The sequence below is a fragment of the Gymnoscopelus braueri genome (assembly GCF_963280865.1).
Source record: "Gymnoscopelus braueri genome assembly, chromosome: 14".
NCBI classification, from domain to species: Eukaryota; Metazoa; Chordata; class Actinopteri; order Myctophiformes; family Myctophidae; genus Gymnoscopelus; species Gymnoscopelus braueri.
The window spans coordinates 41,912,271-41,938,019 of record NC_137619.1 but is presented as its reverse complement, the minus strand read 5'-3'; the positions used below and the strand labels follow the sequence as shown (position 1 = coordinate 41,938,019).

The following is a 25,749-nucleotide window of genomic DNA, read 5'->3' as shown; positions in this document are numbered from 1 at the left end:
ATCGGCGATCACTCTGCAATGGAGGATCGCGTTAGAAATATTATTGTTCCAGGCGTTAGTCGGGACCCTCCGCCGTCTCGCACGCACGCTTTGTTTACATGCACTTCCGCGTCTACAGCACGAAACGTATCAACGTAAGTGGATGGAAGAATAGCCGGCACTCAACCTATAATATTTGAATAAACCTCTGGCACCCAATGTGTTAAATAAGTTCCGGATTGCAGCTTTAACGACTAATACAGAACTACCGTAACCCTCAGCAGGGGAGGACGAGGCCGTACATTGCTGTGCACAGTGCATCCAACAAGAGCTTATATTAGGGACACACAGCAGTGGGTGGTCCTTCTGAGAGACCCGGGCTTTAAGTTGACGTGCCCACTGACACTGCCGTAATTCAGCCAGATTAGCGTTTATACACCACGCACCATCTTCTCCTCTCTTCACATGATATCCAGCCCATAATAATCACCAAGCTGTCAGAGAGCCGTCACTGAGCTGTGGATCAGCCTGCAGACAGGTCACTGTATCAAACTGCTGCAGAGAGGAGCGGAGGAGCGGGGCCAAAACACTTATTAAATCCTTCCCTCGCTTTAACCCATCAAGACCGGGAACAGCATCTGTGTGTCATTTTAAGATTTCTTTGGGCTATTCAAAAAATAGCAGATATACAAGCTCATAGCGCGGCACCGAGTGCCGCGCTATGAGCTTGTAGATCTGCTATTTTTTTGAAAAATCGTGAAAGTTTGTGCAAATCTTTTAACACATTCCATGCCAGAGTTTAATCTCATAATGTACTCACCAGTGCCAGCGTTTTATTGTTGTTTTTTTGTTTTTATCATGTCGCCACAGACCTCGCTAAATAAGTTAAAAGTGCGCGTTCATTTGGTTCTAAACACACAGCGGATCCGTGAGAAACGTCCAGCGAAAACAGTTTCCAAATGCGAGCCGCCATCTTGAAGCTACAGCCGATACACGCTAAACAGTGATCAGCGAGGAGAAAAACAACAACCAGAGAAAATCGAGTTTTAAACAGGATCCCAGACAGGAAGCGGATACGATCGAAAAAACCGGAACCCGAATAATTCCGTTTCCGACCGAAAACCGGAAACGGAAATGGATCAAAAAAATTCGGAAAGTGCACCTTGGGCGATTACAATGGGAATCGGCGGTTCGCGTAGATCTACGCGACTGGCACGCTGCGGCTTTAAATAGGTTCGCGTAGATCTACGCGATTGGCATTCAATGTGTTAATGGATATTTTTTAAAGCAAACATTTTTTTACTCAAATCTTTGCTTCTAGGGGGTCCCTGGAACAACATTTTGAGATGGGGGGTCCGCGGCCAAACACACATCATTTTTGGGGTCCTTGACATGAAAAAGTACCACTTGATTAACATACGTTTTTTCAAAAGGATTTAGGATTTAGAAGACATTTGCAGAATCCCCAGGAGCAAAGATGAGTTAAAAATATATTCAAAGATTCAAAGATTTGAACACATTTTTCACACATTTTCAAAACAAATAGCAGACCTACAAGCTTGTAGCGCTACGAGCTTGTACATCTGCTATTCTTTTAATAGCCAAAAAAATCTTGAAAATGACACACGGATGCGTTCCCGGTCTCAATGGGTTAATTATCCAAGTGTCCTCGAGAAGTGATGCAACCCGTCCTGTACTTGCGACACCCTGGCATGAGTGTGTCTGGCTGGCACTGGCTAGTGGGCGTGTGTGAACCTCAGAGTGCCTCTCCTGACACTCACAGGCTGGGAGATGAATATATAGAGCCCAGCAAGCATGAAATGAAGGCCAAGGGAGAGAATGAATAAAGGTCGTCTTGTTTGCCACGGCGAAAGGTACGGCTGCACTTTCATATTTTTGTCCTCCTAACAAAAGCCAGGAGATATAAAGGAGTAGGCATCGTGCGTGCGTGCTGTTGCTTTTACTCTGCATCAACACCATGTTACACTGTGAAGTCTTCAGTGTGAGCCTGTACACAAGATATAGCCCAGTATACTATCTCTGAATGAGAGCCATTCAAAGTGGTGTTTTCTCTACTTAAGAGATTTACCTTGACTTCAGTTCTATAAGCTGTAGTTTCAAAACAATTCACTCAATCTTATTAACCAATATATCATTATTTTTGCTATGATTCCCTGCTTTCATAAGACATGAAGAAATGAAAATGAAAAAATGCTAGATGACTCAACCCCAGTCAAATTTGGTCACAAATGGACCCATACGTGTTCATTTGGTTTCATTTGTACATTCCCAGAGTTACACATGTATAAATTAATACTGACACTTTTACTGAGTTGCACATCTCATGTCGTCATCTTGCAATTCATTTCTTACAGCCTTGAGTTCATGCTACAGTACACACCCATCTGTATGTTTTATTTCTATTTATTTGTATTCATCGCAATGTTGATCTGATAGAGAATTACTCTCATTCTGTTGAGTTTCTAAACACACATTTAAGGCAACAACAACCTTCCATTGCAACTAGCAATTTATAATTTAGCAAAACGTGGGTCTCACCTTCATGAGTTGCATACGTGACTGACAACGTGCTAGCACATTTAGCACAATTACAGTGTTATGCAGTACTATATGTCAACCCGTAAAGCCTTCTAAATAGGACTAATTGTCCTTTTTTTATGCACACAAAATGAGACCTGACATTGTTGTGTTTACATTACATATGAAGTATGTGGGTTCAGCAAGGAACATGCTATCATGCAAACATGTTTCATCAACACTTGACATTTTCAAAGTAGAACATGCTCTGTCGTCCTTCATTTTCAAGTGCTAGGAACTATTTTGAAGATTGGCTACTATATATTTGTGGAGTATTCACCAATTTCCGGTGAATGTTCGCCTATCATGACGACGTGCCGCGTTTAAGGACGCTAGGGTTCATGTCGTTAGATCTCACACGAACAATTTTTGGTATATTACACTATTGGTTCTCAAAGTGGGGTCCGGGGACCCCCAGGGGTCCTTGAGGGAGTTCCAGGGGGTCCCCAGCTAAATGATGGATAGTTAGGAACCAAATGGAACCGTATGGGTCTGTAACTCTGAGAGTGTACAAATGGAACCGGGTCCATTTGGTTCCATTTGTACACTATCAGAGTTAAATTAACATTGATTTTAGAATATAGAATATATATTTGGTTACAAATGGAACCAAATGGACCCTAGCGGGTCCATTTGGTTACGTTTGTACACTCTCAGAGTTAAATTAACATTGATTTTAGAATATAAATTGGGGTCCCAGAGATAGAAATGCCATTAAATGGGGGTCCGTAGCCTAATGCAAGTCAAACTGGGGGTCCTTGCAATTAAAATGGTTCAGAATCATCGCTAGAGCCGTACAAATCTTCTCTTATGGGGGGTCCCTGAGGCATATCTTTTCAAATGGGGGTCCGTGGGCTAATAAGTGTCAAGTTGGAGATCCTTGACATGAAAAAGTTTGAGAACCACTGTATTACACAATGAGATATTACACAATGAGCAGAGTGAGATTTGAGGGCTGGTGGCTTTGCGAGGCTAATGTCATTAGACCATTAATGTATTCCTCTGGCACAGGAAATATACAGTAATGTGGACTGCATGGATCACAGCCTTTACGACTGGATGGGGGGGGAAATAGGGCAATGAAAAGGTGGTATTTTCTTTGTTGTTTAGTGGGTCTGCAGGAAAATAATTTGACTGATTGGTAATCTGGGAACCACCTCACTTCTACTATTGGCCTATTTTAAAACACCACTCTAGCTCCTTTTCTTGGGTAGGCAAAATCTGTCATGCCCTACTTAGACTAATGAACAGACACAATGTGTTAGCATCACATTGGCAAAAAACGGGTGGCAGAAAAATAGAAAATAATTGAAAACATATAAATACGGTGAGATGAGTGAATAGGAAAATATGACAGTGGCCCCAGACGTGTGTGTAAATCCTGTTTTCTCACAGAACCCACATTTCATTTAAAGACGGGATCTCTGCAGAGGGGCTTGTGTGCATAATCTTCAATCAGAGACTGTGTGTCTATGACACAAAAAAATTGGAACATTTAATAAATTGTCAAACAAATTCCCGTTCCGTAGCAAAAACTGCAAGAAGTAGAACAGGCGCTGCTGAACATGATCACTCTGTTCATCACGCCTGATAATTATATATATCCCCCCCCGCCCCCCCCAACCAACATCTGCACATAACCACGCCTCCGGGGCTACCGTATACGTGGCGACGCAGACGTTTCAGTAATTTCATTGGCTGACCAGAAGAAGGGGCGGACCTTAGCACAAAGACAAAACCAAACCCCAAGCAAAAAACTAATTCTGATAAAATTTGGATTCTAATGACATTTTACATCACTTGAAAACAAGGCAGGAGTGACAAAAGAAGTGGGCAGTGATGGTGTGCTGATCAGCAGCGTCTGAGTTGCACCCCTATAGGGTGGGAATGAGTGTGACGTGTGATAGTGAAATGCAAACCCACTTCTGGCAAGACCAGGAAAGTAGTCACTTTGTGTGGTATTTGGGGCAAACACTCGCCCTAAAACATGATTTACGATTCTGTCCCTATCCAGACGCGGAAATCCTAGCTTCAGATTGGACCCCCCCCCAGCCATTTAGAATAATAAAAATAAATGTTAAAATGATAAATTTTTTGATAATAAATCAGTAAAATCAGGCAAAAATATGCATTAAATAACATAACCCGAACCTAACCCTAACACCGAAATAAAGTAACCAAAAACCAAAAAGAAACTAACAAAATATGCCAAAAAAACTAAAAAATAATAATATGTGAAGATTTCTGCCCCTGTCCCTATCGGTACATAACTCGAACGGCGCTGAGTAGGCTCAAGCGACGGCAACTCGCTCGCTTTAGCTCGCTCGGTGGTGCCTCTCGTGGCTCAAGTTCGCTCCAAAACTGTACTTTATCGGCCAAAAAGAATTGTCAGCGGTTGTTGGAAATAGAATGCCAGCAGCCACCAGACCAGTTAAAGAATCAGAGTTTTGGGCTGTATTAGAATGTGACATTCCGCCCCCTCTGGGGGTCCTTGTTTTCTCGTTTTTGCATTCAGCCAATCGCAAGGCGGCAGGGCGGGGCTTGGTACGAATTTCACTGTAGAACAATATCACGCGAGTGTGACGGCTCCCTGGGGCCTTTGGCAGGGCTATTCTGTTCTCTGTCGCAGTGCTGATTGGAAGGTGTTGAGTTGGAGGTAATGAGGGGAAAGGGAGACACCTGGCGCAGAGTATAAAACACCTGCCCTTCCACAGTCCTCTCTCTTCCACACAGAGTGCATTTGTGTTTCACTTATGTTTGCATTATTTGGCAGTATGCCTGCTTCATCGTTTTCATTTCTCTTATAATTTGTTTCAGTAAATAAAATCACTAATTTTGTGTTAAAACTCTCTCTCATTTCCCCTTTATTTGTTGTGGCCTGGAGCCGGGCCATAACAATGAGTTATACTCCATTTCAAAATTGCACATTGTACTTGAAAATGAAAGTAAATTGAGTCGACAACAGTTAATCTATTTTGAAATTGCACACAGTACTGGACAAATAAAGTAAATGAGACTACATTGACGTTGAGTCAACAATGTATTCATCACAAACTGTTGGTATGAGAAATGTCATATTATAATATGTGAAATGAATCAATATAGAGCTACTGGCAGGGCATATTTCTTGTTATCATAAACTGTTTTCTGATAACATAGATGGGGGGGGGGGGGCTCAGAGGCGTGTGGAAACTGTCTCCCCCTTCTCTCTTTCACTGTCACTGTCTTTGGTTTTCACGGGCGGCGCTATCAAATGAAATCGTCGTATTAGCTATGGGCCGTGGCCATTGAAGAAGTTAGTTGGTGGGGGAAAAGGATGCCTTGTGTACCTATGATGCAGTGGTGTAAAGTAACTAAGTACATTTACTCAAGTACTGTACTTAAGCACAATTTTGAGGTATTTTTACTTTCCTACAGTATTTCCAATTGGCAGTACTTCTACTTCTACTCCACTACATCTCAGAGGCAAATATTGTACTTTTACTCAACTACACTTTTTTTTAACTTTGTATTATTCACTTCAGCCCTACATACATTTTGGCCATTTGAAAATAGTCAATCTACAAGCTCACAATGCATCATTGTGAGACGCAACTTGTGAAATGGGACATTCTACATAATGAGTACTTTCTACTTTGATACCATTTTGATACCAATAATGTTGTAATTTTACTCAAGTAAATTCAGAATGTCTGACTTTTACTTGTAACAGAGTATTTCTACAGTACATTGCAGTATTGATACTTTTACTTAAGTAAAAAGCACTTTATTTTTTTTAATGTTTCCTCCAACAACACAGCCAGCCATGTGGAGTTGAAGTCAATGCACATGCACCATATATACACAGCAATGAAAACTACAAATACTCAGAGTATTAAAATGGACCCTTACAGAACCTCATGGGTGCATGAACACGCAGAGCGCTCCAGCTGGCTATGATTGAATATCCTATATGTGGGCAGTGACCTCTTAAGCAAGCCCAGTGCTCTCTCAGTGTTTCAGTCATTCCAGAGGCACTTTTAAAACAATAACTTAACACAATTGTTTTTTTTTACTTCCTAGCCCAGGCTACGTTCTTGTTATTGCCATTGGCCCGAAATAAAGGAGTTGTTGCCGTTTTGCCGTTTTGCCATTTTGAATTATTGTTTTTGCTCCATGCATTTGTTCTCCACTTATAAACTAAATCTATTTGAACACAATGTCACGACACTTTGGCAGCTGCTAATGCTACTGTAAAACGCTTGAGGACAAGAGATTGAACGGAGACGACCAGCTGAGGAGAAAGATAGATGATTAACTTTTAACCCACCCATGGGCGATGTAGAGGGCCATTGGAGCTGAATAAAGGTAAGTGAGAGGTTATTTGCGAAACGTAGTGGGGCGTGCATGATAGAATTCTCTCTGAAGCCCCACCGCTGTTTACTTAGCTCTCTGATAAGAGGGCTCGTCTCTGTGACAAGTGTGCATTTCATGACTGCATATTACATAATTAATGACGAAAAACGGGAAACGTGCAAACGTCAGCGAAAATGAGCAACCTCCCCGGTGCTACGTGGAGAATTGACTGTATAGCAAATGTGCTGCATGTGCTCGGAAATAGTGGCTGAGATTAGAGAACGTGCACGTTCACAGGGAAGGGTATTATTTATTCTATAAGAGCAGGGAAAGAGACAGAACAGGGAACATTTTCCTTATTGTTTTTTTTGTACCAATCGTGCATGATGCATGGAGAGTATTGTTCTCCGGTAAAGATTTAGAGAGTAACAACCCTGGAGTTACAGTCTATGTATCCCAGCCATTCTTCTTAAAACAAACAGTGCCCTCGTTGCCCTGGATAAAAGGAGAATGGAATGGAAATGGAGATTTTTCAGGGTTCAGTGTGCCAGTATTTACTGTCTACTCTCACTGGAAATCCTTTTCCTGCCAGACATCTGGATGCACCTGTATTCTTCTGCCCAGTCGACCTTGGTTCAAATACTAAACATGGAATTCTATCTGTGGAGAGAGTGGAAGCTGAGAGGAACAAAAGCATTTGATGAGGCGCAAAGGCAATTGAGAGTCCTAACCTTGGATATGGGCCAGTGGGTACCAGCTGGCAGAGTAAAAGATGCAGGCTAGGATTTAAGGAAAATATTAAGCCTATATCCACCCAGGAAACCACCTGTTCCAAGCACTATCCTCAGGACAACCGAGGTTGGTGCTTTGGAACAAAGGTAGCCTATAATAGATAGTTGTATGCAGCCTACATTCAGGTTAGTGCCAAAATACACGGCAAAATCCAGGGTGTGAATATAGTGTAAAAGTGTACCACCTGGAATTAAATGTAAATTTGTACACATTCAGAGTAGTGAAAAGTGTGCTGTGTAAAGGCAGCATCAGGATCAATTAATGAATTACAAGTATACTGTAAGTAGGTGGTAGGTTTACAATAACCTATTTTAAAGGGATAGTTCAGCCCCAAAAGGCCTTTTTTTTCTCTATCTACTGTATTAGTTAGTCACCCCATGGACACTTGAATTCATGGATATATTTGGGTTTTTGTCGCATTCCTAAGCCGATAATTTGATGACCGGCGGCAGCGGTTCCGGTAGGAGACACAAAGAGTCTCCTTTGTCTCTCCTACCGGAACCGCTGCCTACCGATCCGCTGGTCGTTTTTTTGTTTTTAATCATTGGCTTAGGAATGCGACAAAAAACTAAATGGAATGCACGCTGCATGTTTTTCTTCCCAGCTAAACATGTAAAGAGATTAATCAAATCAAACTTTCGTAATCAAACAGGGTGGGTGGTGGTGGTGGTGCTAGTGGTTGGAGGGCGTTCAATTTGCTGCAGGATGATTTAATCTGGCTCCTGTTGGAAGATTAGCTCGGCTGGTGCCTCTGGCCTGCCGTGTGGCTTCCAGGGGTAAGAGAGAAATAAAGCACAGCATTTGGCAAGTCCCCCTGATCAGTGTCTCTGTGTGGCTGATTGGGACCGCCATGGAACAAGGATCCAGTGCTGTACTTGATCCAGAGCTGACCTTGTACCAGAGACAGCTCTGGAAATTGTCTCGCCTCTTGAGTTCTCCTCTTGGAGGAATCACTTGGCAGTTCAACACCTACATCTGTATGTCCTGCTAAAAGTGAATCCTGAACTCACGTTGGAGGTGTAGTGATGGGGGTTCGGGGCAGTGGTGTAAAGTAACTAAGTACATTTACTCAAGTACTGTAGTTAAGTACAATTTTGAGGTATTTGTACTTTACTTGAGTATTTCCAATTTCAAATACTTTTACTTCTACTCTACGACGGAGTATTAGGGCCGAGGCAAATATTGTACTTTTACTCCACTACAATTGTTTGAAAACTTTAGTTACTAGTTACTTTGCAGATATAAATTATCCCCTTATAAAACATAAATTAACCACTTTAGCCCTATTTTATACCTAGGCTATTTGAAAATAGCCGATCTACAAGTTCACAACCCGTCGTATCGCAACGCGTTGTTAGTTTGTAGATCTGCTATTTTCAAACATTTCAGTATTTTACTATTGGTACTTTAAGTACATTTTGATACCAATACTTTTGTACTTTTACTCAAGTACATTTTTAATACCAGACTTTTACATTTAACAGAGTACTTCTACATTGCATTATTGATACTTTTACTTAAACATTTGAGTACTTTTTCCAACACTGAGTTCGGGGCGAGACGATTTTTCAACTGAGTGACTCTATAATATTGCTGTCATTTTAATGGTAACATGAGAAAGTAGTGCTATAGCATGGACAGTGGATCCGGTTCTTTTATGCGCGGCCACACTGTCAGCGCGCTTGGCAGGGTGTGTGTGTGTGTGTGTGTGTGTGTGTGTGTGTGTGTGTGTGGACGGGCCCTGAATGTAGATATTAATCAGGATACGGTGTTAGACAGCTGCCACCCTGGGAGCACCACAGCTCTGGTGTCAAATCCCTTCCCAATGATCACAGAAGGAGAAGGGATACTCTCTGCTCGGGGAGCGCGTGTCTCGGAGCATCACACAGCTTGCAGGCTGATGTTTTGTCAGATGACCTTGTCGTCGACTAGGATAAGGCAAACTGCTTAACGTGATGCGGTACACACAGACCCATCTCCTGTGTGTACGCTCTGCTTGACAAGAGACAGCACATGGGCGGTGCCTATTAAGAGTTCCTATACTGGAAGACAGTGGTTCTCAACCAGTGGTCCGGGGACCACCAGTGGTCCTTGGGGAGGTTCCAGGTGGTCTCCAGCTAAATGATGGAGGAGTTGGTAACCAAAATGGACCCTTATAGATCTTTAACTCTTGAGCATAAAATGAAACCGAACGGGTCCGTTCGGTTTCATTTTACGCTCTCAAGAGTTAAATTATTATAACATCTGCGTTACTTAATTTACAAGAATTCTACACAATTAGAGAATGTGGAAGAATTGTTATTTTGATCAACGTTTGCCTGTTATCCCTCCCTAACGACAACAAAATATTCAAAGTTTTGGGTCATTTTAAGCTATTTGTACTTTACTTTTAAACGTATTTCCAATTTCCAATACTTTTACTTCTACTCCAATACATCTCGGATCCAAATATTGCACTTTTACTCCACTAGTCTACATCTCATCAAACGGTGGTCCGTGGCTCAAATGCAGAATAAATAATTGACATTGATATGAAAAAGGTTGAAAACCACTGCTGTAAGAGACAATGCCGATAATGAGGCAAGAGCAAAATGGGCCATAATTATGAATATAGTCAATGGGAAGCAACATGATGCATATTCCCTTAGCATTAGTCTATTTTGCCCATGCCAGCCGTCTGCTGTAGGAGAGTCTGCCCCATGAAGTATTGATAGAGAGCAAATGTGGTAAGACCATGTCTTTCTATTAGAGCCTGCAGAAACACGCAGTCTTTGCTATGGGACAGACATTAATTTAGCAGGAGGGTTTATTACCACACACAGATCAATAGCACATACAGATCGAGCAGAAGGGCCTTGAGTCTGGGACTTAATTGTTCTCCTTGCACTCAATCCACCCAGAATGCATTTGAAAATCCTTTTATTCCTATAGGTAAGCACCAGGGTCGTACTTAATTGCTTTCCAAGTGTGGCACAAGGTAAGAGATCAGAAGTTTGGCCACTAGGAACGAAGGCTGAACTGTAATCCTGATTTGTGTCAGAGCAACATTAGTGAAAACAAGAGGTACTGTGCATACTGCACGGTTTAAGTAACATATTATAGTACAGAGGAAGGAGGGATGACCTGCAACACGGGTTCCCCGACCCCGACCAGAGATGTTGCAATTATATGTCTGGTGCTGTGATTCCAGTATGTGGTATACCCTTATGCAACGTTGTGAGACAACATTGTGTATGGACTGGAAACATTGTTGATTGGACTACCAGTGGTGTAAAGTAACTAAGTACATGTCCTCAAGTAATGTACTTAAGTACAATTTTGGAGGTATTTTTACTTTACTGGAGTACTTCCAATTTTCAGTACTTTTACTTCTACTCCACTACATCTCAGAGGCAAATATTATACTTTTACTCCACTACAATTATTTGAAAACTTTAGTTACTAGTTACTTTGTAGATTTTGATTTATTACAAAACCATTTCGGCCATTTGAAAATAGCTAATCTACAAGCTCACAATTCGTCGCAAGCTTGTAGATCTGCTATTTTCAAAATATATTTACACATTTGAAAACTTGAAATGGGACATTCTGCATAATGAGTACTTTTACTTTTGTACTTTAAGTGCATTTTGATACCAATACTTTTGAGTAAAAGTACTACTAAGTAAGTAGTACTACTAAGTAAGTTTACTCAAGTAAATGTTGAATTCCGGACTTTTACTTGTAACCACGGAATCTACTTTGCAGTATTGATACTTTTACTTAAGTAAATCATTTGAGTACTTTTTACCCCACTGGGGACTATACAGACCTGGCTGATTAAGCTACAATCATGTGTGCAAATAATTGTCTGTGCGTATTCAAAAATAAAGATATGGAGTTCTAAAGCCCCTGTGTTCCCCATGTGTGCAACCAGGCCTCAAGAACGATGGCTGGAACAACAGAACGAACGCCCGCTGCTTGTTGGATTTAATTAATGACAATGGGGACCCTTTCCGCACAACCCCTACTCAATATAGAGTGTTTAACATGCAGCCTTCACACACACGTGGTCCTCTCTGGGTTTGTGTACGTATTAATATAATTTGTTGGAGTCGTGTGGGGGGGCTGATAATTATAACTGTGTAGTGTGTATCGCCTTCCTCAAGCCCTGATTAATACTTCTTAGTCTTACGATGGCGTCCCGTGCCACACATAGCCATTCTACAAGCTCACAACCACCTGATTCGGATGCTATCAATGCATTGAATGGGACATTTATCACGTTGAATCAGACCATTGAATGGGCGAAGTAGGCGACATACTGACCTACCCGCGATTTATCAGACCATTCATTGGGTGTATTCAAGAGATACCGACCTACCGACGGAGATGACTTATATAACCTCTTCTTCTTTTTTTTGTTGTTGACCATGACGGTGGGCGGCGCGCAGTCTCAAGCGAACTGGAGCCACGCGAGGCACCACCGAGCGAGCTAAAGCGAGCGAGTTGCCGTGCAGAACGTTGCACCGTTCGCTTGAGACTACTCAGCGCCGTCCGAGTTTATGTACCGATAACGTGTTGATGTACAATTTTTGGTGTCGGACAGAGTCGTATGATAGAGTATATATTTGGCATATCTACTGTGCAATGATCAACGTGATGAGCTGATGGAGACAACTATCGGAAATACGAAATAGTGACGACTGAGACAAATACTAGACACCTAGGATGTACACTATACAGTATGTGCTGTGTGCTAGCCCTGGTAATGCAATGCCTGGGTGGGAGTGGACTGCATGTGACAGACAGACACTGACTGACGCCCAGAGAGAAGTAGAATAAAAAAAAGATGACTAACCTAACCCACCTGAGCTCGGCTCACAGGGATCGATGTCCTCGTCATCGCTCGGACACTCCGCCGACGCCACCAGCAAGTCGTCTGTCGTCTGGAAAAGGGACAGAGAGGAGAGAGAGTGTCACACAGTGGGGTAAAAGCATAGACTGTATAAAAGAGATGGACAAAGGGACGCTCCCACACTCTACAGACTGTAAATGAAGCATATTTTTCAACGATTTCAAATCCGCCATCTTTAATATATGCCAAAAAGCAACCGGAAATCAATCGCTAAATGAATGCTATTACCGTTAGCCTAGCACCTAAAAAACACTCCCTTTCTTCTGGCATACTTAGTCGCGCAATGGTGTGATGGCCACGCCGAAAACAGCTGATCTACAAGCTCACACAACGTGTCGTGGGGCGATGCACTGCAAGCTTGAAGATCTGCTATTTTCAGCATTTTAGGGTGAAAAAATGGGCCACAAAGACGACCGAAGACTAAACAGGGGCCCCCAGCAAAATGTGTTAATATAGCATCACACCAATTTTAACCACTTTAACCTTTTATACTTGGCTATTCAAAAATAGCAGATCTACAAGCTCATAGCGCGGCACCGAGTGCCGCACTATGAGCTTGTAGATCTTTTTTTTTTTTTTTTTCATGAAAATTTGTGCAAATGTTCAATTTAATATTTTTTTAAGCGAATATTTGTAACTCAAATCTTTGCTTCTGGTGGGGTCCTTGGAACAAAATATTTTGACATGTGGGGGTCTGCGGACAAATACATATCATTTTGGGGGTCCCTGACATGAAAAAGTTTGAGAACCACTACCCTGGAGGGTGGGTTGTGTAAAAGAGGGCAGATGAGAGAAGTAAAATCCAGACACAGCCCACGCCGTTTGAGCCTGCTGGATTTATCCGTCGACACAGTCGACTCGCTTTGCAGGCACCGCTGACCATACGGGATAAAAGAAAATATATATATATATTTGATTATTGAAGGAGCGGTCGAGGCTGAAGTTCACGGGCGCAATTGTCAAGTCGCGGCTAAGCTTCTAGAGCCGCGGTGTGTGCCGTCGCCGCTACGCCCCTCCGAGGGGAGCGTTAAGAGCCATCACAAACGCACCTCTGACATTAGAGGACAAAGGGCCACGGAGAGCGTAAAAAAAAGAAGAGAGAGATTGGAAAAACAAAGTGCAGAACGCTAGAGTTAGGAGGTTAAAAATCAATATCATTGCTCCCTTTTCTCTCGAGTCAGATTCTGTGTCTCGATTGCAAAGAAGGAATACAAAAAAAATAACTTTGTTATTCAGCCGCTGCCGAAAACACAAACCATTTTTTCTGGGGCCCTCTTTTCAATTCACATCCCACATTAGAAAGAAACAATATCCTGGAAACTCGTGGAAACCAGGGAAAAGGGCAAACAAAAAAGAACCAGTGGAAAAAAAGTACAAAGTAAAACATTATTCTGCTGTGTTCTTTTATAGTCTTAGCCCCGGGCCATCTGATCAGCTCTGCATTAAAGGTCGTTTCGTTTAAGCCACGGCAGTCTGTTCAGGGCTGATGCTCGCCCTCGTGTTATTAAGCACCGCCGGGTACAGGACTAGCCGTACCGTTAGCCTAGCGCCTCAAAAACACTCCCTTTCTTCTGGTATACTTAGTCGTGCTAATGGTGTGACAACGCCAAAAACAGCTGATCTACAAGCTCACACAACGTGTCGTGGGGGCGATGCACTGCAAGCTTGAAGATCTGCTATTTTCAGCATTTTAGGGTGAAAAAATAAACCCAAATAAGGCCAGAAAAGACGACCAAAGACGAAACATCCTGCACCGTTCTGAATTTACATTCAACTCTACCAGATGCTGTTTAGCATTCAGTTCGACTTACTTAGGGGAACAAAGTGGTTTTTGGCAGGTGCAAAACAAGAAAGAGAAACGGGTAGGGAAACAAATATTTTAGATGCAAGAAGAATATAAGATTTCTATCCAATTCATAGCCATATGCCTATCCCATCGTTTCATTCTTTTCGTGTTTGACACTGTGCTTCCAGAATACATCTGCCCGGTCCATTAGCGTGGAACTCGTCTCGGGGAAATTAAAGGTGATGTCATTACGCCTGACATCCATTTGTCGTGAGTCGTGTAACGTGATTTGATAGCAGCCCCGCAAACGTCATTTGTACGTTTTTCAGACACGGGACCCACATCTTTACATCACTAGGCCTGGATCAGCTAATAGATCGTCTCCATTAAGGGAGTCGTGGTGGTGCTGCAGCATGCAGAGGGCTGTTTTTCGGTACATCTGTGCCGGGTGAGGCCCGGGGAAACCGTCCAAATGTAAATTTAATTTGCTGCGCATGAGGCTGATATACAGTGTCGGCCGTCCAGATGGCAAAACTGCCGGATGCCGGAGTGCCACATCCATCACTTGAGCCATGTGATTTGTTTTTCCTGGCGGGAGATTCTTGACACTTTGCACCGTTGGCAGAGGTACGAGAATCAATACCTTCCTCCCCTCTCCTGCTCCCCTCACTCTCCTTGTCTGTTCCCCCTCTCTCCCCCCCTCTCTTACATCCTTCACAGTGTTAAAGGGTAGAGAATATAGATAAATATTTTATGAAAATGAATACTAAAAAGAAAGTCATACATCCGCAGAGCTTTAAAAAAAGTTTTGGAATAAAAAAATATTGCTTTCCCCCCCAAAAAAAACATTTTTATTGTGAAATAATCAATTTAACGACTTTGTCTGTAAGAAGTCCACCGTTATCCAAGTGAGCTTCTGTTTTCATTGGGTAAGATATATCTATTTTTTTCCAATAAAGAAACCCTTTGAGGCGGTCATCACAATCAATGGAGGAAAAGCCTTGTAGGGAAATAGCGAACCTCATAAAACAGAGGTGTTGTAAAAATGTGTACAGTAGTAGCTGAATGTCATCTATTGTCGTCTATATTTTAACTATGAAGGGTGTATAAATGCAACCAAATTAACCTGTAGGGGTCCATTTTGGTTCCATTTGAACACGCACTCTTCGGAGACGAATTAAAACAGAGGATTTGACTGTGTTCTTTTCTTTCATCTCTCTCTCTCTTCAGCTCCATCCGTCTGGTTTACAGGCAGGCATAGAGGAGGAAGTATTGTGGATGTAGGTTAACTCCCCATAGAATAGCCTGACTGGAGGTGTGGTGTACACGCTGTTCTTATTTAGAAGTTTCCCCGTCTCCTCCTCGTTTAGGCCAGACAAAGCTAAAGGGTCTTAAACTCCTTGTCACCATGGATGACATTGAAATAATGAACATGGATATATACAGTACAGTATGAATGTCTTTAAAGGAAACGTCTCCATTAAAGGCTTGACTTCAATGAAACAGAGGGGAGTATACGCCTACAGTATACTCAGTTCTTCAATCAGCCCAGTTCTTGTGGGTATTATATATCTTTGAGGATATTTCAACTGAAATCGACTAATTAACGTCTTGATGTCGAGCACCAGAAAATGTGTGACAGCTCAACGAGTATTTTGAACTGGAGAGGATTTGTTTACATTTGTTTTGTGTTTGAACAAGTGGATAAAATATTCAATGCGTTTTGATTTATGCGCGCATCTAAGGGACAGTTTATTTTTGCATTAGCAGGCACACCATTCCATATATACTGAATATATTGTATACCAATACTGATGACAGCTATAATAGACCATTTCATATTTTATGGACAAAAGCTGTATCAAATCTATCTGAAGCTAATTTTTGCTAAACTCCAAATCCAATGGAGGGCCAAAGGACCCCCAAAATGATATTTATTTGGCCGCGGACCCCCATCTCAAAATATTTTGTTCCAGGGACCCCCCAGAAGCAAAGATTTGAGTTACAAATGTTCGCTTTAAAAATACATATATTCAAAGATTTGCCAAAAAAACAAATGAAATAGCAGATCTACAAGCTCATAGCGCGGCACTCGGTGCCGCGCTATGAGCTTGTATATCTGCTATTTTTTAATAGCCTGTGGGCGTTGTGGAGCCAAGCTCCTGAATCAACAATCAAATGAATGCACATGTTACTGGGCATGGGTCTGTCAGCCAGGATTAGAGTGTAGGTCAACGTTTTGATGTGGTCATGACCTGGTTGGAATCCAATAACATTAACCATTCATGGTGTCTTTCTCCAATGCCTCCCTGTGACAATTGATGTGAGGGCCGGGGGGGCTTACTAAATAAAACCACTGTGATGAAACCTGTGACAAGTAGCTTAGATGGATGCTTCAAAATTACATTGAAATGCTATGATCTTGTTTAAAGGAGAGATGTGGGCCCTACAGTAAGATTGAGGACTTCATCTAACGTCAATTGGAGATTTTCAACGTCTAAATTAAGCGTGCCTACAGCAAATAACAGCAACAATAAAATAATTCAGTCACAAAATGTCCTGCCCCCCAAAAAGAATGGCTGCAGTAGTCCATTGGTTCAATGCACCGTAAGTTGACTGTCATTGTAATACCTATAGATAATATACTGCTATAGATAAATATTGAAGCAGGTTGCATCAGTAAGTTCATTTATCAGAGGTACGTGTATTTGTCAAAAAGTGGAAGTAAAAGGCCCTGGGCAAGGCAAAGCCTCATTAACCTAGCTCTATATCCAAAAGTGCTGAGACCCACAGTTAATCTAACAGCTACTGTACAACTGCAATACACAGATTACATATTGCAGGAAACATCTTAACCTCCAAACCATTTTAAATTCTACGAATTAAACTGCATAACATCCGGGAAAAGGAAAAAGAAAAAAAAACGACTTACAATATAGGGGACGCATATAAAAGTGTGAATAAGTGAGGTGTTTTGAAGTGAGGAAATGGACTGACCTTGGCTAGTGATTGAACCATCAAGGTTTTTTTGTGGACCCCACAATTCCCAGACTGACTCAGGCCATAATAACCCCCCCACTGCCTTTCTATAGCGCTGTCAGGCTAGCTTTCGATCTCGGAGGATTGATAATGCTTCCTCCCTTAATCGGACTTTCGGGGCAAACCAATCGCCTTGCATGCGTTGTTTACAGCAGTGCTTAAGTCAGCACTATACTCTCATCCCCAGCCTGGCCTGGACGCTATGGGTTTATCTACAGCGTCCCAGAAACAAGCTATTTCTATACTGTACGCCACTGCTAGCTGTGCATGTGCTTTCCTCATAGCGTCCAATGCCACTCACATAATAAGCATAATGTGGACAATATGGAAGACTTGTCTTTAATGTAATACAACACGGATGCATCCCTCCCCAAAAGCATGTTTTCCCCCTCTCAATCCTGACCTGACAGGAAGGGGGGAAGAGGACTGCTCCTTGGGGAGGTTTGCCGCGTGCCGTGCCGCTACGCTCAGGAGCAGGAGGCACCTTTCTCTGTGATAACCTGTCGGCATGTCTTTGCAGAGAGAGAGAGCGAGAGAGAGAGAGAGAGAGAGAGAGAGAGAGAGAGAGAGAGAGAGAGAGAGAGAGAGAGAGAGCCGTTGGGTTCTCTCTCTCACATTGTTTTCTCTCCGGTCTAATTTGATGAATGCTCGCTGGCACACAACACGTCTCTTTGGAGACGAGCTGAAAGTCAGGAGGACACCGAAGGCATCTGAAGGTTTTATCTCGTGGCATGCCTTTGCTGTCCCGGTAATGTATTCCACCGAGAATGGCTCTGGCTGTTTTGCTGGCTTTTTTTTTGCCTTTCTGGGTTTTTTTCTGCTTTTGCCTTAGAAAAACCTAACCCTGCATTTTGCACACATGCACTTTGGGGTAATTATCAATAATGGAAAGGGCAGCTTATTACAAACATGTCCAATAATGTACTGTATGTAAAAAGAAAAGAAAATAAAAGTAGTAGTTTCTTTTTCATACTGTCAAAAATAGAGCTCAACAATAGGCTACTGTAAAAAATGCCAGCTAAGTTCTAAATTCTATATCAAGCAGAAAAACAGTAGAGATGGGCAATACAGTATAATCGATATTCCAGGCCTTAGTATCGCTATACTTTTGGAGAAGAAAAAAAACAGAGAAACCAATGGTAGAAGTCCGGTTGTGAGATTCTGCTCCTTCTAGATGTCGCTGTACTAATAGCTAGTTCGCCTTCCAGTGATTCGTCTCAATATAAATCGCAATATATCGCAAAATGTATCGCATCGCAATATATCGTGATACGTATCGTGACCATCGTGAGGTTTTTGCCAATACCCATCCCTAAAAGAGGCACATTTTTTATTTTAGATGAGTTGCAGACCAATCAGTATGGACAACCAACAACAAATATCTTAATTATCCATAATATTTCCATTGATGAGCATGTTTTTGTGTGGGTCCTGGATTCAAAGGCTCTCCTGCGTGGTAAAATGAAACATATATCTCTCATCTAAAAGGGGAATGGCCCATGGCCTTAAGGAGATATTAAGCTGCTGGACTATAGGCAGAGCTACTTGGCTACATTCACCCCTGTTTGACCTCTTCGCACTGGGGAACCCAAACTGGGTCACATGCACCACCACCATGCAGTGTAGCCAACAGGATTCAAACCTACGGGTGTCCCACATGGGAAATCAAACATCTCCTGTTCATCCAAAGGGAATCTGGGCTAATGACGCGGCTACTCTACTACATTTAACAGTAGAACACATCTAAGGCAGATGATTCCAATGTCTACATGTTTAATTTACACTATTACATCTCGCTCCAGTCATATAAAAATGTTAGTGGCCCCCTTAGAGTTCATGCATCATTTGCTGTGATATTCAGTTTAAGAGAAAACTCTCTCTTTGTCTGGTCTGCAGGAAGCAAAAAGAAAGGCAATGTTTAATTTGGTAAAATAATAATAATTGTGTGTGTGTGTGTGCGTATATATATATATATATATATATATATATATATATATATGCACTATTTATAGAGAGAAGTACACTGTGTCTGTAGCCATATATCAAAGTGAAAGCTGCAATTTCTCTGAGAGCAAAAGAAGCAGTGTTGCGTTTGTTCATACTGTACAGCATATTTTGCATTGTTCTCGTTATTTTATATTGTTCAATCTCTGTGCCATTACTTGTTATTCCATCATTGCTCTCCACTATAGCACCTTACCCAGTGTCCAGTGCTAACCACACAGCAGCAGTCTACTAAACCTAATTGGGAGGAGATTGTGTTCCCAGCTTCACTCCGGCAACAGCACATCATTAGGGCCTCCGGTGAGACACAGGCAGGAATGGCCCAGGTTAAGATACAGGCACAAAACATTTATCGACATGTTTCTGGCCAGGCTCATTCAGGGTCGAAACACTTGCATGGAACCGCCATGTGATGCAAGCTCCTCTGTACGCCACAGTTGACAAAAGTGCCGTACGACATGTGAATAAAGCAACATAAAAATGTAACAGACAGTAACCAACATTAAAGGTATTTTTTGGTCAAAACACAAAGTTTTTGGTTAAGGGGTTAAGCAGTATATTCTGATAGTACTCATTGCTATAGAGTGTTTGTTCAGTAACAGGAGTCTCCATGTCTCTCCAGCTCTTTAATAAACAGAAAATACATTTTCAGGTAGGTGACACCATTTCAGCCAATCAGGAGAGAGTATCCATTTATCAGCTTAATTTTTTGTTGTTCCAACTTTGTCTGCTCATTTCTTTGTGTCATCACTTCCATCCGGACTGAGTTTTCTATCCTGATTGGATCGAATTGGTATCCTGACCTGAACATGCATTTTCTGTTTAATAAAGAGCTGGAGAGAGATGGAGACTCCTGTTACCGAACAAACACTCTAATAGCAATGAGTACTATCAGAATATAGAGCTATTTAACACTTATTTTAACCAAAGAAAATCACTTACCCTACCTTGAAGTAAAAACTGCATACAATGAAAACTATATACAATAACTCAAAGGACAGAAGATAAAAAAAACGGTCAAGGGTCTAGAGAACAAGTCTAGTCTCTGACGCAATAGCTCTCTCTTCATGTTTCCATTTACCTGCTATGGCAACGCTCTCACAGCAGCCCTGTACAGTACAGTAGCACTTATCACAACGACTGGCGTGTCATCCAAGTGTCTAACTTCGCACCATATGCAACTAGGTCGATGCCGATGAATAATTTAGCCCCAGATGCTCAATAGAAACCCAGCTGAATAATGAAGGCGTGTGGTCCTCAAAGACGGGGCGAGCACAGGCTCAGTGTATATCGGCTGACCCCTCGCCCACACTCTCTCCTTCCTACGTTTGGTCTGCCTTCGCTGTCAACAACATGGTTCTCTCAGCGATAATACAGACGGTTCTGCTAGAAAAGGACATTAGCACCCATCACAGCTCAGGGGATATGAACAATAATGCTGATGGATTTATTTAACTGCCACCGAGTTTGAAATATTCTCTGACTACATTAACATAAATAATGAAAGGAGAATTCCATTGTGGTGTTCTGTGTATACTAGCGACTAAACAGATGGACGCAGCTCTCCTGATGTTCCTAATCCAGGCATGTCATAATAGGCGAAGTAGCGAAGAGTTTCATATAGAACAGTGGTTCTCAACCAGTGGTCCGGGAACCACCAGTGGTCCTTGGGGGGGATCTGCTATTTTAGAAAAATCTTGAAAAATGTGTGCATATCTTTGAATATATATATATTTATAAAGCAAACATTTTTAACTCAAATCTTCACTTCTGGTGGTCCCTGGCACAAAACATTTTCAGATGGGGGTCCGCGGCCAAATATATATAAATTTAGGGGGTCCTTGGTATGAAAAAAGGTTGAAAACCACTGATATAGAAGGAGAAAAGTAGGGGCCAACTAATAGACCCCTGGGGGACCCCGGTCAACAAAGTATAGTACATAGGGTTCAAGTGGTAAAAAAAAAAAGGAAGCACAGCCTGCTGTGAATGTTGATAAAGTTCTACTAGTGTTCAACCAAACTGAATCAGAATCATTCTACTGCTAGTTTGCAGACCTGTCTGGGTGAGGTCAGTGCATTACATGGAACAACAACAGTATTAAAGAATCCTCTGCCACCCCTCCTTTCTCTGTAAATATACCTTTTGATTCTACTGAGTTTTATTCCAATATGTCTCCTGAATGTGAGCAGGATTGAGGAGATTCTTGACCACTTTCAACACGGCGTCAATATTTTGGTATATCATTAATATTTTCAAAAATGTTGCAAAATTTATGAAAACAGCTTGTAGATCAGCTGTGTTTGCTATTCTCGGGCGAGACTGTTAGAGTAAAAGTGCTTAATTGCATTATTCCGTTTACAGTCGGTGCCATATGTTAATCCTACTAGTACAATTAAATAATCTACTGTGCACAATGGCAGAGACATTTCCTCCATCTGCTGCTATACACGTTGCAACTCCAGTGACCCGCCCTGAACCAATGGGCCCTGAACCGATAATGTGGAAATGAAACCAAATAAGCAAGACGAAAGCAAATCTTTTATCACACGTTCAAAGGTGAGCTCACTGATCTTAGTGTCTTCTTTGTACTAGCCTGCGAGATACGTCGGCATTTCTAAGACCACGTTACCTTTTAGACGATGCCTGTAGTATTGCATCTCTCTAATGAGTCTGCATGGATCAGTGGTGGAAAGTACATTTACTCAAGTACTGTACTTAAGTACAATTTTGAGGTATTTTTTTATTTTACTGGAGTAATTCCAATTGTCTATACTTTTAATTCTACTCCACTACATCTCAGAGGCAAATATCATACTTTTACTCCACTACAATTATTTGAAAACTTAAGTTACAAGTCACTTTGCAGATATAAATTATTACATTATAAAACATACATTAACCACTTTAGCCCTATTTTTACCTTGGCTATTTGAAAATAGCCGATCTACAAGCTCACAACACGTCGCATCGCGACTCGTTTTGAGCTTGTAGATCTGCTATTTTCAAACATTTTAGTACTTTTACTTTTGGTATTTTAAGTACATTTTGATACCAATACCTTTGTACTTTTACTCAAGTAAATTTTGTTATCCGGACTTTTACTTGTAACGGAGTATTTGCAGTATTGATACTTTTACTTAAGTAAAAAAAAAAATAGTACTTTTTCCACCACTGGGCATGGATACATCATAGTGCGTGGAGCAGGTCATGGCGGACGACTGTTTTTGTCGGTTTTCAAAGTTTCCCAGTTGCTAAGTGATGTTGAGACATGAGGCCATTTGGGAGAGAGAGAGAGAGATAGAGAGAGGCTCTGCTTTATTTAACATGAAGCAGCTGTTCCAGCCGCCGGACCTCAGGCTGAGTGTCAGAGTGTCATTAAAAAGAGAATGGTCTGAGGCAAACTATCTCTTCCCTTGGTACGCACGTTCCCATCATGCCATACATCTTCCTCCAGGCCCGTGTCAGCCCCACGTTCCCATCATGCCATACATCTTCCTTGAGGCCCCGTGTCAGTGCACCCCAGACACTTTAAAACTCTAACAAGACGCTCCGAGGCAACTTCACACACACACACCCTGTGCAACGAACGACGGTACGAGAACACTGTAGGGGTTGTACAGTACAACCGTAGCCTACTGCGTTAACTTAACACTATGGGTTACGAATGGATAAATTAACACTGGGGATTTGAATGTGCATGTCACGCAGACACACAACCAACCCAAATACAACCTCTATTTTTTCTGGCTTAGGTCAATAAGACCGGGAACTCATCTGTGTCATTTTTAGATTTCTTTGGGCAATAAAAAAATAGTAGATCTACAAGCTCATAGCGCGGCACCGAGTGCCGCGCTATGAGCTTGTAGATCTGCTATTTTTGAAAAATCGTGGAACATTTGTGCAAAACATTGAATATATATTTTTTAAAGCTAAAATTTTTAACTGTTACAACTTCAAGTTCCGGGGGGAACAAAATATTTTGAGATGGGGGTCCGCGGCCAAATACATATTTTGGCCGGCATGAAAAAGTTTGAGATCCATAGATTAAAGCAACATAATTGTTTTAAAAAAAAAAAAATATTTAGAAGACATTTGTAGAATCCCCACCGAAGCAAAGATTTGAGTTAAAAATGTTTGCTTTAAAAATATATATATTAAAAGATTTGCACACATTGTCACGATTTTTCAAAAATAGCAGATCTATCTGCTATTTTTTAATAGCCCAAAGAAATGTTAAGATGACACAGATGCGTTCCCGGTCTTAATGGCTCAAGCATGCACACACGCACATTAACACAAACCCTTTCGTCATGGAAAACTACTTTACCCTGTACATTAATACATAAATACTCATATTCTGATATATTTATGCATAGGAGTATTGTACCATTACGATCACTGTACTGCACAGTATTTGGGAAGATGGCTTTTCATATTTTTTTTACGCTTCATGGTCCTGGAATCAGCGCCAGAACGATATTAAAATGGATTATTTCATCCCTTTGGGTGATTTTAAAAGTTCACTTCAGACATTAAAGACTGGGGGTCTGCAAGCTGTTTTACTTGAGATTGTATAAATATGTAATTTGTGTTTTTGCTTTCATTTTGTACGATATATTTCATGCTGTAGCCTAATCTCAGCTTGTTGCTTCCTCGGCCAGGGCTCTCCCTTTGCAAAAGAGACAACCATCTTTAAATGGCACTCACCTGGGTTAAGTAAAGCAGAAAATAAAATAAAGAAATAATATAGCCATAAAGCTAATGTAATGCTAATGATCAAGCATACACTGAGACGTATTTGTAATAGACTCTAATTAAAGGCCATGATCGCGGCACTTCACATTCACGCTAAGTGCAAACCGTTCCTCTCTGGAGGAATGATATGAAAATATGCTTAATTGTTCACGGGGCGCATGAATATTTAATTGCCTCATAAACAGGATCCAATCTATCCATGCGGCAACTCTCTATTGCTCACGTGCACATCTGGAAACAAGGCAACGTTTCCCCTTATGAGAGGACAGTGAGTGAGTAATGCATCACACGTTGTAACTGGAGCAATACGATCAAACATTTATCACAGTAAAAATCCTACTGTTGGTTAACTCAGAAAGTGTTACCAGATGGACCCAAAAAATGTTTCATTTGTACACTCTCAGAGCATGCAGGACACCATTTGACCCTCTTCTGGATCAGAGTACTTGGGAGGCCAGTCATCTACGGTGTCAGTACAAACAGCGGCGTCCAGGGACCCCCAGGGGTCCTTGAGGGAGTTCCAGGGGGTCCCCAGCTAAATGATGGATAGTTAGGAACCAAATGGACCCGTGAGGGTCCATTTGGTTCCATTTGTACACTCTCAGAGTTAAATTAACATTGATTTTACAAAATAAATTGGGGTCCCAGAGATAGAAATGCCATTAAATGGGGGTCCTTAGCCTAATGCATGTCAAACTGGGGGTCCTTCAAATCAAAATGGTTGAGAATCAATGCTAGAGCCGTAAAAATCTTCTCTTATGGGGGTCCCTGAGGCATATCTTTTCAAATGGGGGTCCGCGGGCTAATAAGTGTCAATTTGGGGGTCCTTGACATGAATACGTTTGAGAACCACTGGCTTTAACATGAACACGCGTGTTCCAACCAATCAGCGAAGCCGATTGAGAGGCACACACAGACTGGAAGACGCAGAAATTTGTGGATTTACGTAGCTATAACAGAAGGTATCTCCTGTATACGTTTTGCTGGAAGTTTTTTGCATGATGTGGTAGCAATTATGTGTGCAGCCGCTACAAGATGGCTACTGTCATCTGTTTCATAGTTTTTTTTTGGACGGGGGGGGGGCCCTCATTTGGTACACTACTTTATTCCTCCCTTCACACTGTGTGAGACCCAAGTATTATGCAAAAACCTTATACTGTATGCAATCTTCATTGCCGAGCGACGAACGCTGCAGCGGTTGGCACTGCCAGTCATGCAAGCTACTCTCTGAATCACCGGGTTGACAGGACGCGTAGGCGTTGGCTGGGACGCAGACAACCTAGACAGAACATCTCCCCCCCCCCCCCCGCACTTCTTCCATCAGAGAGAACTCATCGGTTAAACACGATGCTTCAGCCAAGAGAAACCAGACCCTGCACTTTAGCGATGATGAGCTCATATTAAAGCTGTATAGCGAACGATGTGTTCCTCGAGAAAAAAAGAAGGGGAGGCGGCGCGAGTCATTGGTTTCGTCCTAAGGGGGACGACAGACAGACAGGCACACCATCTACAAAGCTGTTCAGCTTTTTGCCTTGAAGCAGCCACACATTAAAAGAAGTCCTCC

At 41.9% G+C, this 25,749-nt stretch overlaps 1 protein-coding gene across 1 annotated transcript in view; it reads right to left on the bottom strand.

Moving 5' to 3' along the window:
* The window catches only part of LOC308100128 (neurexin-1a-like), a gene marked incomplete at both ends in the record, with an annotated part of 542,450 nt that overhangs the window by 20,944 nt on the left and 495,757 nt on the right, over window positions 1–25,749 (bottom strand). The window contains 1 exon segment of the mRNA XM_080449034.1: window positions 12,545–12,632. Within this exon segment, the coding sequence (XP_080305160.1) occupies window positions 12,545–12,632 (88 nt within the window).